Source organism: Mytilus californianus, unplaced genomic scaffold, assembly GCF_021869535.1.
Source record: "Mytilus californianus isolate M0D057914Y unplaced genomic scaffold, xbMytCali1.0.p SCAF_6, whole genome shotgun sequence".
Classification (NCBI taxonomy): Eukaryota; Metazoa; Mollusca; class Bivalvia; order Mytilida; family Mytilidae; genus Mytilus; species Mytilus californianus.
This window is the reverse complement of record NW_026262712.1, coordinates 65,700,466-65,714,870: the sequence shown is the minus strand read 5'-3', so window position 1 is coordinate 65,714,870 and position 14,405 is coordinate 65,700,466. Positions and strand designations below refer to the sequence as shown.

The window sequence follows — 14,405 nt, the reverse complement described above, 5'->3', positions numbered from 1 at the left end:
TAAGACAACAACCCACAAATTAGAAATTAAACCATGACATAATACATGTAGATTATGACATGGTACTTTCGGTTTGCTGGTGCTACTGGTCGTTGTTTCGTTGACACTTTCTCCATAAATATCTCTTTTACTTTTTGAAACTGTTATACGGCATATACACAAAAAATATTATAACATGATAATAGAAAAATAAATAAAAAAAGGACAGATATGACAGAAATTAACAGAAGCATCCATTATTCAAATAGAAAATAAATATTGGTTTACAGAAATTAAAAATGCTTCATTTGTATTGTATCTCATATATTTCTAGTAAACATGGAAAAGGAGACATCTCGTGATCAAATTGTAGGCGGTATAACTGGAGGAATTCTATCTGTGTTTATTGTTTTGTTATTGCTAATTGTTATCGTACAACATAGAGGTTAACAGGTAGGGTAATGTACAAAGTAAATCGTATTTATAAAGGGGCAAAAGAGGTGCGTCAAACGAATATGGCAATACTATAATGTAGAAACATCTATTTGTATAAATTTAACTTCAAAGATTACAAATACACATCCTTATGCAATTTCTCATCCTCTTGTTAAAACACAAAAAATAAATACTTTTCCATTTCCAAATATAGTACAATGCGTTATATATGATTCCTAACGAGTACATTATTTCCATTTAGTTTTTTATTTTCTTTATATTGTTTATATCTATGACGAACTATTTTGTTGCCATAATGTATTCTATGTGCGTGTGTGTCGAATATTGAAAATATAAGTTTAAACGACAGTGATATCAATCTATTTTTTCTGTTCATTGTTTCAGAGAAAAAAGGAATCCGAAATGACAGGTAAAAAGTAAATTCACAAAAATACTGAACTCCGAGGAAAATTCAATCGGAAAGTCCCTAATCACATGGCAAAATCAAATGACAAAACACATCAAACGAATGGACAACAACTGTCATATTCCTGACTTGGTACAGGCATTTTCAAATGTAGAAAATGGTGGATTGAACCTGGTTTTATAGCGCTAAACCTCTCACTTGTACGACAGTCTTATCAAATTCCGTTATATTTACAACGATGCGTGAACAAAACAGACATTACAAATAAAATAGTCAAAATATGGGTACAGCAGTCATCACTGTGTTACAATATCAAAACAAACAATTATTTACAAAAAAAGCACAAAAGCATCTATCAAATTAAAAACCACATTCATTGCTTCGCGTGTCTGACGTCAGAAAATGTAAACGTCACATAAGAAAAAAGTTTGTCATTCAATGTTTATTCAAAACAATTTTATAATTTCACATGGGGAATGTTGGTTTACAGGGTTAAAAAATCAAAAGTTATGTTAGAATTAATTTCAGAAATAGACCGAGATTTAAAATTGTCCAGAAGTTCTTTAGAATTTTAAAGAATCCACATATGGTAAATACCACTACGCGAGTAAAATAAATTTGTCGTTTGTCGTTCAAAGTATTTTCAAATTTATAATAGAACAATAACATAATGACATACAATAGAACAATAACATAATGACGGGATCTTTTAAAGTACAGAGTCACGTTATGAGAACCACGTAAACACAAAAAGTCGCATATACAAAACACACCAGCAAAAATGAAAGATAATACAAACACATTGACGGGATGTATAAGTACCTAGCCACGTCAAATGGATATCACAGAAAACAAACCAAACAGTAAAAGTAATATTAATAATAGAACAAAGACAAATGAAAGAACAATATTACACGTTGTTAAGATGATAAACAACGTCAGTATGCAGAATCTATACTTCAAGACCATCATGTATTATTTGTGAAGTTGATACGGAATATTTATCAACAAGGTCTTGGTACCTTCCGATGAACTTTTTTAGAAAAAGGACGAGACGTTCTTTGACATACCCCTGGTTCATCAACTTTCTGCTCAGACACTGGTAAGGTACCTTATTTTAAGCTTTTCCTGAACAGTGTTTTATACATTCAAAGTATGTTTAGATGAACAAAAACCGTATAAATAACAAAAAAAGGAAACAATACAAAACAATGTTTAAATAACAAGAACACATTATGATTATTGATTCATTAAAAAGACACATACACATATATTGTGTCATGCATGCCGGAGCCTTTTGAAGCTTAGTTTAGTGAATGGTATTTGCTCGTTGGTGAAGGCCGTACTATCACCTATAGCTGCTTATGTCCACGTATTTTGTTAACTGGTTGATAGTTGTCTTATTGACAAGTCCTTATTGTCACATATATCATATCAATTCACTGAAAAGGAACGCTAAAAAAGTTAACTTCCCAATAGCCTCAAGACTAGACTGGTAAAACGGTAACATATATACAAAAGGAACATATGCCTATGAAAAATTATCAAGAAGTATCAAACAACTGGTCAAAAATAATTCGGATTAATATTCAGTCAGTAGTTATAAGAAATATTTTGTAGATGTCAAGAAACATATGAATCACCTGGGACCAAAGAAAGACAATCAAATGTTTACGATGATGTCAGTTCGGGTGCATCAAACTCAATATATGAATCCATTCGTTTAAAGCAAAAATCTACCATCCACGAATTTGTTGACAAGGAAAACGGTATTAAAAGATAGTCAAGATATATTTAGTGGTGAAAAGGACAAAATAATTTCATTAGTGTTATTATTATATAAGCTAATAGTTCTAAGCATCATTGAAACCACTCAGTGACAATTTACTGGAAATAGCTAAATAGAGGTGGAAGATACAAAAGGGACATCCAAACTCATACGTCGAAGAAAGACTAACAACGCCATGGCAAAAAACGAAAATCAACGATAAGAAAAGCAACATAAAAAAACCACAACATAGAAATATAAAAACAGGGGTGATGTCAGGTGCTGCTGAATGGTAGCAAATCTTGCTCCACATGTGGCACCCGTCATGTTTCTCATGCATGTACAAACTACGTGATCCTTGTAACTCGATGATATCACATTAGAGAAAAGAAGACAGGATTATAGTAATGACAATTTGAACATATCGGTGATCATCTGTGACACAGATATTCCATAGCGGTCAATCAACTCGTGTTGGCGTCCGTAAAACATTCCAAAGGGTAACTTCAACTTCACCACTTCGGACCCTTATTTAAGCAACAACCATCTATCAAGGTAATAATGATAGGATATGGAAGCTCTGGAATATCGTATCAACTTGGAGATATATACTTCTTGTGCAAGTACTGGTTGAATTTTGTTACTTGGAAATGGAAAGTAAACGAATTAGGAAGCTAAAATCATCTCTTTTGTCGCAAAGTTTTGTTCTCATCGGATCCTTTTTGTCAACGGCAATTTATTGGAAATTGGAATTCAATATGACATTCTGAAAAAATTCTAAAAACAAATCGAGTTGTTATTAGAAACCCACAAAATTAACAATTTTACCTTCCTTTGTTATGATCACATATTTTTATATATGACGTCTTCTATATAGCTATCTGTTGCAGAATCTCTGTTTAACTTCTTTTTAAATGAAATAAAAATAACAAATATCAGTCAGCCTTCAAATAGACTTCTATATTTCAATTATGAAAACGCTCTTAAACCTCGTAATCTACCAGTAGTACTGCTACTGACCACGAAAAAGGCACTTAATTAACGAGTTTTATGTACTGGAATAACACACGGCTGGACATTGTTTCAAATGAAAGAATAATATCTTTATTCTAATTTTCGTTTGGTCGTAAAAACTTTCTTTTGTAACATTTAAGTATTTTAGCATTTTTATGGGGTATCCCTCAATTTATGGTTTTGGGTAATCACTTTAAAATTTAAAAAAAGGAATATTTAATTAAATTTTAGGCTCTGTTCGTAAATATTTTCGATGCACATATCAACAAGGTCATCGGAATGATGAAGACATAAATAATAATCCATTCCCGAAAAAAAAATTTAAATCTTAAAGTTGGCAGGTTCTTAGCTGGAAATTTAACGCATTTTTCTTTGAAAACGAGAAAACATATGATTCAAAAACATTATTTTATATTTGAGTGGAAAGAATATATTATTGAGATACTGCATGCATATTTTGATGGACAAACTGCAGATAGTTTTGTTCAAAATCAAGAAATAAAAACAACACTTATACCTTTTTTTAACTACGAAAATTTCATATCCGTAATTTACATCCATTATTTATAGTAACATTCAACAAGTTCAATTATTAGGACGTTTTGTTCAACAATAAATATGATAGTTTTGATGTGATTTTATACATAATCTGTGAATCTTTAGATATTTTTTGAGTTTATTTAGTGTTCTTTGATCACATTTTGTTGTTCTTTTTCTGTAAATAAGTGATATATTTGTTGCTTAAACTTTGACTCTTTGTAATAGTAAACCGAATCCTTTGAATAAGATTTTTTTTCCGGATAATGGCCAGTTTTGGAAGTCCTGTAAAGTTTACTCCTACTATTCCAAAAAGAAGAACGAATGAGGTTGAGTTGGAAAAATGCATTGTGTGTTAATGTTCGTCACAAGAGCAATTTATATGCATGCGAGCGATCGGGAAAAAATATTATTGAAGCATGGATGCTCGCAGAGTTTAATGCAGAAATGAGATTAAAACTTAATTTAGTGCTCCAGAAAAATTCTCTCATGATGAAACTAGACCAACTGCCTTACGACCAGATGAAGAGTATGTCGAACTTATTATAGACCATGCTCACCAGCCACTGACAAATCCTTTTGATGTAAAGTCTCATCTCGAGTCAATGATCAACATCTCAACTGGAATGCACGCGCCTAAGGAAATTGGATCCTCTATGACAAAAGCATTTGATGATGGTAAACAAATTGTCAAATCGTTTGTCAATGGCGCGTTGGAAGAGAGTGATATCTGTGACTTCTATTACCCAATACCTAGATCAAAAATCAAAACCTTCGAAGACTTTACGAAAAAGTCTAAATTCAAGTGCAGGCCAGGAGAGATACTAAATGTACATATTATAATTAGTCCAGAACAAGGAATACGTCGTCCTCTAGTTACTGCTGGGTGTCGTGAAGACATTACAGTGGAGAAGGTTCTATCACTCTCAATCAGATCTATTCCTACCTCTCTTTTTCACGAGAACGGTACCATGCCGAAATGCCGATTTTTGTCATAAAAAAGAAGCAAAAGCTGCATATCAGCATCAGTAGGCACCGTATGATCGAATCGCTACCGTACTTATAAGGAACTAAATGGCCTTAGCACAATTGTTAAATGTTAAGATATCAATATTTAACACTTTCGGGTACATTTCATTCAAAATCAGATATCATGCATTACCAATGCTGGTACAGTTGTTGCTGTCTTTGATAGATACGACATCAAACTTTCTATTACTAGTACATTGGTTAAAAGAGACCAACGAACTAGTGTAAATTTTAGCCAAAATGTACTGCAGGTAATAGATGGTCGATCCATTCCAGACTGGAAAATTCTTTTGAGCGTCAGCATGCCAGGTCCCCTGGGTTGACTTCGCATAAGCTTAAAATCTTTCTAGTGGGTAATTTTGTTGACCCGATTGTTGTGAAGAAGTTCTCTTCAGCATAGGTAACTGACTTTCGGAATTAAGTCAGGACACACGAAGAGGCAAATACCGAATGACCCTGCATGTTATGTTTGGTGACAGAGAGATTGGAAGGAAAAACAAGAAAGGTCGAATAGGTAAAAAGTCTCCAGTTACAGATGTTCCATTCTCTGTGTGCATTTCTTCGAATTCCCGTTAATGAAAAACAGCCAGGAACTGTGGTTTCGTAGATTACCTTAGCTGTATTTGGAAAAACCCATAGATTACCTTAGCTTTATTTGGGAAAACTCATAGATTACCTTAGCTGTGTTTTGGAAAATTTTGGGTCCTCAATGCTCTTCAACTTCGTTCTTTATGACTTTTTAACCTTTTTTATTCGAGCATCACTGATGAGACAAAATGCGCGTCTGACGTACACAATTTTAATCTATGATGAGTTTATTCAAACAGGGACAATAACCAGCAATAAATATGGTCGTAGGTTCCTCCCTGCAATGTCTTCAGATTATTTGCAAGATTTAATTTGAACCTGTAAATCTGTCCTGCACCGAACTTTGTCGGTGTCAAGGCGGTAAAGCGTGATAATTCGCATAATGGATTCGCAAACAATGACGAAGAGTTTGACGTGGAACTAAGATTCTTGTATATAATTTCCCAGTGTGAAGCATTTCGTAATGTTTACCCCTATTTGATGAAGACCAGAGCTACTGATTGTAGCCCTTCAAAGCCAAGTTATATAACTTAAGGGTCTTGGCCAATTGTCAAATTACAATTAGCAAATTAACATTATAATCAATCACTTTGCTAAAAAACTAATGAGATTACACATTTTTACCAGGATAATCCCACAAAGAGAATGTTCATGGCATAAAACTTTTTTTTTCACACTGAACCAACATTGCAAGTTACACCTATGACTTTTTTTAAACCTCGCTTTCGTCTCGGTTGACAATATTTTTAATTTGGATTATAACTGATCTTCTTGTCATAAAGAACGTGATATCTGTGAATCTATTACAAAATACACATCCTGTGTATGCAAAATGGAAAAACACGGTTTCAGTGCTTGAATTTTGATTTTTTTAAATGAAGAAAAATAACTGAAACATATCGAGAAACTGCTGTTTTACAATTTAGAAAATAATTCTGTTATATGCTACGGTGAAATGATCAGCAATGTAAAAGTTAATGAATGTAAAAAGGTCAAGGCCACATCTACATTTTCTTTGTCATAAATGGAAAAAAATCAGAAGATTCATCATTGACGCAATTTTATAAAGGAAGCTGTTCATACAATTAGCTAAACTTGTCGTTTTGTCGTCCTTTGCAGTATATGCTTGTTATAAAATTGTTTTTGTAGCATTATACTGAATATATCTCAGAAAATTCCTTCTTTTTTCTTCATATTTGAATTTGTGATATATTTGAGGTTTGACCTTTGAATTCAATTTCGCAAAAATATGACCACTCTGGGTTTTTACGACCAAACTTTTCTTATTGTACACTTTTTTTTCTCTTTCCATCGATATGCAATATAGGTGTGTGTTCTTCTGGTACATTAAAGTTTAAAAAAATGAACTCTGGTTGCATTACTACGGTGTCCTGCCTATGAATGAATGATTGGTTGCGTTACGTAGATAACCGATGTTATATCATTTGTAAGGTAGTATCTTTGAATAAGAAACATATTGGATATATTCTTAAAATGCAAATATTTTTTTGGAAGATTAATTAGATAAAAATGATGAAATAAAGCAATTATACTGCCACTAAAATCTATAAAGTTGTCAACTATCATTGATATACAGATACATATATGAGTTAATAACTGAGTTTGGAGCTACTTCCGTAACAAAAATTGTAACAAATACTAAATATCTATATTGACAGAATTCCTTAAAATCAAAAGATATAAAAGTTTATTTGCTAGAAAATGAAAGACCGTTTGATAAAGCGTATGCTCTCTCCAGTTATAACGGAAATGGCCTTAAAAATATTTGTTTTGTTATAAATTAGGCCGTTATTTTTCTCAATTGAATTGTTTCATATTTTTCATGTCGGGGCCTTATTATAGCCGACTATACGGTATGGGTTTTTCTCATTGTTGAAGGCCGTACGGTTGCCTATAATTGCTTACATCAACTTTATTTGAACTTTGGAGGATAGTTGTCTAATTGGCAATTATACTTCATCTCCTTATTTTTATATTAATAACCGTTTAAAACTCCAAACCTCACACTTTAGAAACTATTGAATATAAAATACATGATTCATTTTTGCGGAGATTGCACTGAGGTACTTGTGTAGTAAGTATTATACCTGAACTGGTTATATACACATGTTTCAGGTTGAGGAATGAAAGACCTAGTACATTCAATTTCAAAAGTGAACATTGAAGCAATACATTATTTTCAGGATGTTCCGTCATAAATGGAAGTAACATCAAATTAATTTTCAGATATTGAGCAATATACAACCATATATTTTTTTTTATTTCTATCTAGAGGAAACTGACCATATGACAAAAATAAGGATGTATTACCAAAATTCACACTTCTCTAGATGTCAGGTTTCACGCAAATTATAAATTACGTTGTAGTAACATATAAAGTGAGGAAATGATTTTGCAAGCCAAATTCTATTTTTTTTTGTCTTGTGAATACCAAATTTCGAATGACATTTTACAAGTTTGAAAATCACATGTATGACAGCTGCACATTTTTTTCCACAGATGGAAACAGGTCAATGTATGTGAATCAAGATTTCTAGAAACAGATTGTTCATGGAGTTTCGAGACACTGTGCGATTTCATAGGAACGGTCATGGATTGGACTCAAAGAACAACTAAGTTATCATAATAATATTGCATCTTGACGCCATAGTCTACAGTCCAGTTGCTTCGATATTGCAATTTTTCGATTAAAATAAAATTTACAACCCAATACAAAAATGGCATATGGTAGACTGTCATAATGAATATCTTTCGCAGTATGGATACAGAATAATGCTCGACACATATTATGACTATGTCTTTAATTTACAACATTAAGTACAGAACTTACTTTTGAATTGAACATTTGATAAATGATACTGTATATTTACATTTACCAATGAAATTGACAAACCATGTGTCTGTGAACCTTACAGAAGCATTTTAGTTTTTAGCATTACAAATTCTACTAGCTTGTGCATATTTTGTGGTGGTCTCATGTGAATTATAAAGGAAATTCTTTTATCACGTATTTCTTTCGCTTTGTAAACAAAGCCATATCCTAATTCCAACAGAACATGGCGTGCACGTTACTGACGTATAAAGATATTAACAAACATAATGCATAGGCATGTTAAAACGAGCATAAAGCATGTCATGAAAGAATTATTTCTTATATAGAAATCGGTTCTACGAATAAATAAGTTGTGACCGTAATTTAATGAAAGAGGAATCTAGACAATTGCAAAAGGAATCTGTGAGGACCAATGTAAGGATAACAGGTTACACCAAAATCTTTTATTTTTGGCCAGGTTATTCATTTAAAAGAAACATTGCCAGCTGACGTAAAATATCAATGATGAAATAAATTTCTGTATATTTACTTATATACATACAAAGGATAACAGGAATAGCCAAAAAATTAAAAAAAAAATACTGGATAGTACAACAGATACAACAACTACAAACATACGACTCCTTCGAAGAAAAAAACATACAAAATAAGCACAACATATGGTCCTGGTTGGGTTTCTCTTCATTTAACAATATCATAATTTGAAACAAAAACCAAGGTTTATCTAGCCCTGGGCATAGATAATTTCATTTGAGCGCAAGTCTTCTGAAGACGAAACGCTCGTCTGACGTTTCAAGTTAAATAGAAGCCTGGTATACTTGATAACTACATCTATTGCATCATACCCATAGAGGTGGACGTTTCATCTCCGATGATATCATCATCCTAGTAGTCAACATTTTGATGTTTTTTTTTTTAAATTCACTATTCACACAATAAAATCATTCGAAAAACTACGGGTTAATCTAACTGGTGGTTTTTAACGACATTCACTGGCTGGTAAGCCCTCGCACGGTTGGTTCGGGGCCCAAAGGCGTTTGGTAATCATTAAATATTTTGTTGTCGTCGTTAAAGTTGGAAGGACGGCCGCCAATTTGGTTTTGCATATGATGATTTGGTATGTTGACTATTTTGGTTTGGTGTTTACTTCCGTCACAACGGCTGCTTTCAGGGCCAGGTTGGTCAGCTGGGTAGCTACTACGGTTTTTTTTCTATCAAAGCCATATTTCGACTAAGAAAGTTTTGGCACCACTTTGTGTTTTGTTTTGATTTTGTACATTGTTAAACTAAATTTGACCTTCCAACTGCAATAGTCGATCGCCACTTGCAAGTTTTATTCAGAAACCTACAAATGCACGCAGTTAATTATAAGCCTGCAATCTATTATGTAGGATTACGTCAGACATCAGAGCAATCTCGGGCTGACAAGATGATGATATCAATGTTCTTGGAGTATATGCTTATTCTGTCGAATGCATCTAGTCTCATTCCATTTATAGTTACTAATTATCCCATTCTTTTCAATCGAACATTTGTCTGTTTATCTTCATGTTTTTATCAATAAAAGTAATAGGAAAAAAAAGACATTCACCTTTTTGCCGCCTTCACAATTCATTGACACCCATTTTGATACGCTTTTCATCAAGTGTTCGTAGAAAGTGCATATGGTGTTACTTTTTTGTCGATATTGAATCACAAAAACCAGCAAGTCATTTATTTGATTTAGTTTGATGACATCAATTCATCATTTGAGTGCAATTGTAGTTGATCGGTTATAACGAGATGAAAAATGATCTTTTTATGACGATACTAGTTTCTCGTTCTCACACTGATATAGAAGCATTTTAATCTGTGAATCTTTTGAAAACTGATGAATACAATTATTTTCAACAGCTGAACAGATTATGCCTAATGGTATTATTTCCTTGTACATAAGTCATATATTTTTTGTTATTTTTGTGGTTTGAATTTTCCATTCTAGTTGTGACTGGTGTGTACTCGCATTAGTACTCTTCTTAATAATATTTTTTTAATTGTAATTTTTATGGTTTGGTAGTATTTTGTGTGAAGGTTTGTCTTATCAACAACTGAAACAAATCACGGTTTTCTTTCTTCGAATGGTTGTTGCTTAATTTCTCTTCACTCTGCAATTTGCTGACAATATCAAACTACAGGGTTAATGTTAAATGTACATGAAAGGAATTACAGAGATGCTTTTGCCATGTTATTCACGGGGTGATAGTCATGACATAGACAAGAAGGATGGGATAAGTACTATAACACAACTAAAATTCCGAAGATTCCACACTATTGTAGGACACGCCACGACACGAGTTTCTGCATTTATCAAATACACTAAAGATTTTAACTTGGGACGTTAGACTATAAAACATTTTTTGACATTTTGATATGAAACATCTTTGATGTGGCCATTTTATGTATATGTACTATAAATTGATACGAAACTCTTTCTTCTACCAACCCCCAAGGGTGACTGGGGAATAGAAGTATGGTCACCATTGGTCTTCCTCCGACCAGCAGTAAAACCCTTGCTAAAGTGGGGCGTCCGTTTGGCTGTGCGGGATGTACAAATTTGCAGCCACGTCCGGTCAGAATGGGGACGTTAAATCCGATGCCTCGTGTGCCACGCTCTTTGCACGTTAAGAACCCTTGCAACAGCTCTTTGAGGAGTCCGTAGGTGACCTGTTGCAAGGCTAAATTTCTGTCCCTATCCAATATACCCTCATTTCCTGTGGCAGTCTAAATTTCTCCGACCTTAATCCTGAAAGCCCCATTACAGAACCTACCTATTGTATTTATTGTTAACTTGTTCTCGTCCTGAATATGCATGAAATATTTGCCACTGGACGTTAAGCAACCAACAATCAATCAATCAATCAATCAATTCTTCTACCATTGTCTACCACCGGTAATATTTGGCATTGCTGGTTGAAAAATTGATGTTTGATGATTTTCAACTTAGTAATTGGTTTGACCTTTCAAGTGGTTTGATTTAAATGCCACTGATGAGACGAATGACGATACGGCGATTAGTGTATTAAATTAAAAGTATTTAATCTTTGATGAGTTCTTACAACTAATAGTTCGATGCTACTACTGTTCAACCTTAATTTTAGCACAATTTCCGTATATAATCTATCAACTGAAAAATTAAACAAAAGTCATCATTTAAATCATGCTTGCATTAAAGCAGTTACATCCAGAAACTGATCGTAAACAAGCTACGATCACGAAAAAGGCATTATTCTAAAGGTATCACATAATTATATTCTTTCTATACGTGTTTCTTGAATAACCATCATCAGGTATGTTTGTGAACACATGTATGGAAACTAAGACAGATACCGGTCTCATAGAATATTTCTACAAAACTATGACAGATACCGATTTCAAAAGAAAATTACTACAAAACTATGACAGATACCGGTCTAAAAAGCAGCTTACTACAAAGCTATGAAAAATACCGGTATCAAGAAAATATTACTATAAAAATATGACAGAGATTGGTTTAAAAAGGGATTTCTATCTGAAAGATATTGATCTCAAAAGAAGACTTTTATAAAGTTATGACAGATACCGGTCTAAAAGAAGATTACTTTAAAACGATTGAAGATATCGGTTTCAAAAGAAAACAACTACATAACTATGACAAAATAAGATTTCTACAAAAATTCTCACAAAAACAAGATTTCACTTCCATTTTGTAATACATACCATAAACTTTGATACCGATTTAGCGCACAGGAATCGTGTTGTTAGATATTAGTAGGGACAAATAATGTATGTTGAAGTCAGTATATATCCTCTGGAATAATTAAACAAAAGAGAAAAACAAGAAATAATGCTATACTAATTTATCAATTTATCTTATCGAACAGATCGGAAGCAATATAACTTAATTACATCGTTCTCCTGTTTTGCATTGATAAATATTAAATGTAATATCATGGTTAAAAACCCATGAGTGCAAAATGTGTTACTTCTTATACATGACCAAGAAACAATAGTTAAATAACTTTTATGTCGATAAAACATCAAAGGGAACGAAATTAATATTTTTCTTAAAGGCGTGAACGTCGTAGACTGAATGCATACATCATAACATTTATAGAAGTTATTGCTGTTAAATTGGAAATATGCATGAAAACTATTTACTACAATAATTGTTTGTGTTATGTATTGATCAAATGTAACCAAGAGCGTAAATTCATGCTGATATATATAGTTTTATTTTACTTAACGTTAAAATGCAAGATTTTTATTGGCTAATACGAGGGGGATAAAATACTCCTATGGCTCAGCGGGAGACAATTTTTTGAATGTCATCCTTTCGTGCAGACAATTCAAAAATCGATAATCTGAAGGACAATGAATTCAATTTACATCGATAAATAAAAGACAATGCTCAAGCTCTACGTTTTAGTCTCAGAATTTTTCATAGACTGTCAAAATTAAAAATACATTTTCCTTCACTTCTGTTGTTTTTCTAATAACTCTTACGTTGTTATGTACATGACGTCATGTTTAAGTACTTCCAATTTGAAATTTAACAGTAAAAGACGATAATGACATTCAGTATAATAAATTAAATGACACATAGCTGAGAGGGTGATAGATGAGATTAGTACCCTTCGAAAGAACATTGTCAACCTCGGCTTCGCCTCATATGACTTACGTAGCCTTGTTCCTTTTATTTACCATAATTTCCAAAATATAAACCCCTATATTTACACCTTATAGTGTGAAATGTTTTTGATATATTCATGGTCTAGTTAAACTTATATGTTGATTCATTGTGAGTAAGACTACATAGCTTCGTCTTCGGCAAACTGTATAACACAAATGACAACTTAAACCTTTGGAAATTGACTTCTCTAATGTTGCTATAACTTGTGTACAATCCCTTTTGTTATTGTTGCAGATAAAATATGTTTAAACTAAACATTTTACTCTAAGTTATCACTCTAAATACAAAATGAAGAAACAACTAATTTTCAAATGTTGAAGGACCTGCTTAGATTTGCGTTATTTAATTTGGTTCTGTATTATGTTTTTTGTTTAAATGTATTGTATATTTTAGATGCTTTATTTTTATAAATGCTTTATGCTTATACATTGTTATCAAATTTAATTAATAACTGATCTATCTATGATGAGCTTATTTACATAATTACTGGATACCTTGTACAGATATGCTTTATAATTATCAGTTGTAACTAATAAATGGTTAGTTGCACGTCCAAAGTTAATTGCCCATGGGGATATTAAGCCATCTCTTATAGATAGGAGTTCCTTTTGTTTTTGTCCATCTTGTGAGATAACTACGACGTTCTTCGTTCTACACCCTACAACATACACATTCCATCGTTGTCAGCAGATATTCCATACGGATGTTTTGAAAAAATTTCATCTTTGAATGACCATTGTTTTGTACCTTGGAGATCGCAGCATACTACTGTATGATAATGAAAACTGGAATAATAAAGTTTGTGTCCAGATATTGCTTCATTGATTGGTGTGTGCATGTTCTCAGTGATTATATCACGTGTTGACTCGTCAGTAAGATGCATGACTTGAATTCTTTTTTGTATATTTGATAAAGCAATGTTTTGTGTGTAGCCACAATACCAATCATTTGTCCACCAGGAGAAATAGTTTTCTCAACTTTTCGTTTCGTTAAATCAGTTATTGTTATTTTATTGCCAAGGTGAACAGTACTGGATGATATCGCTATAGTGTTATCCTCATTGTTG

At 32.6% G+C, this 14,405-nt stretch overlaps 1 protein-coding gene across 1 annotated transcript in view; it reads left to right on the top strand.

Annotated features, from left to right (window-relative positions):
* The window catches only part of LOC127704345 (uncharacterized), a 148,769-nt gene extending 140,367 nt beyond the window's left edge, over window positions 1–8,402 (top strand). Inside the window, exons 4-5 of the mRNA XM_052208368.1 lie at window positions 2,462–2,610; window positions 8,298–8,402. Coding sequence (XP_052064328.1) covers window positions 2,462–2,610; window positions 8,298–8,335 — 187 coding nt within the window. The 3' untranslated portion in view covers window positions 8,336–8,402. The remainder of the gene's footprint in view (window positions 1–2,461; window positions 2,611–8,297) is intronic.
* The last annotated feature ends 6,003 nt before the right edge of the window (window positions 8,403–14,405 follow it).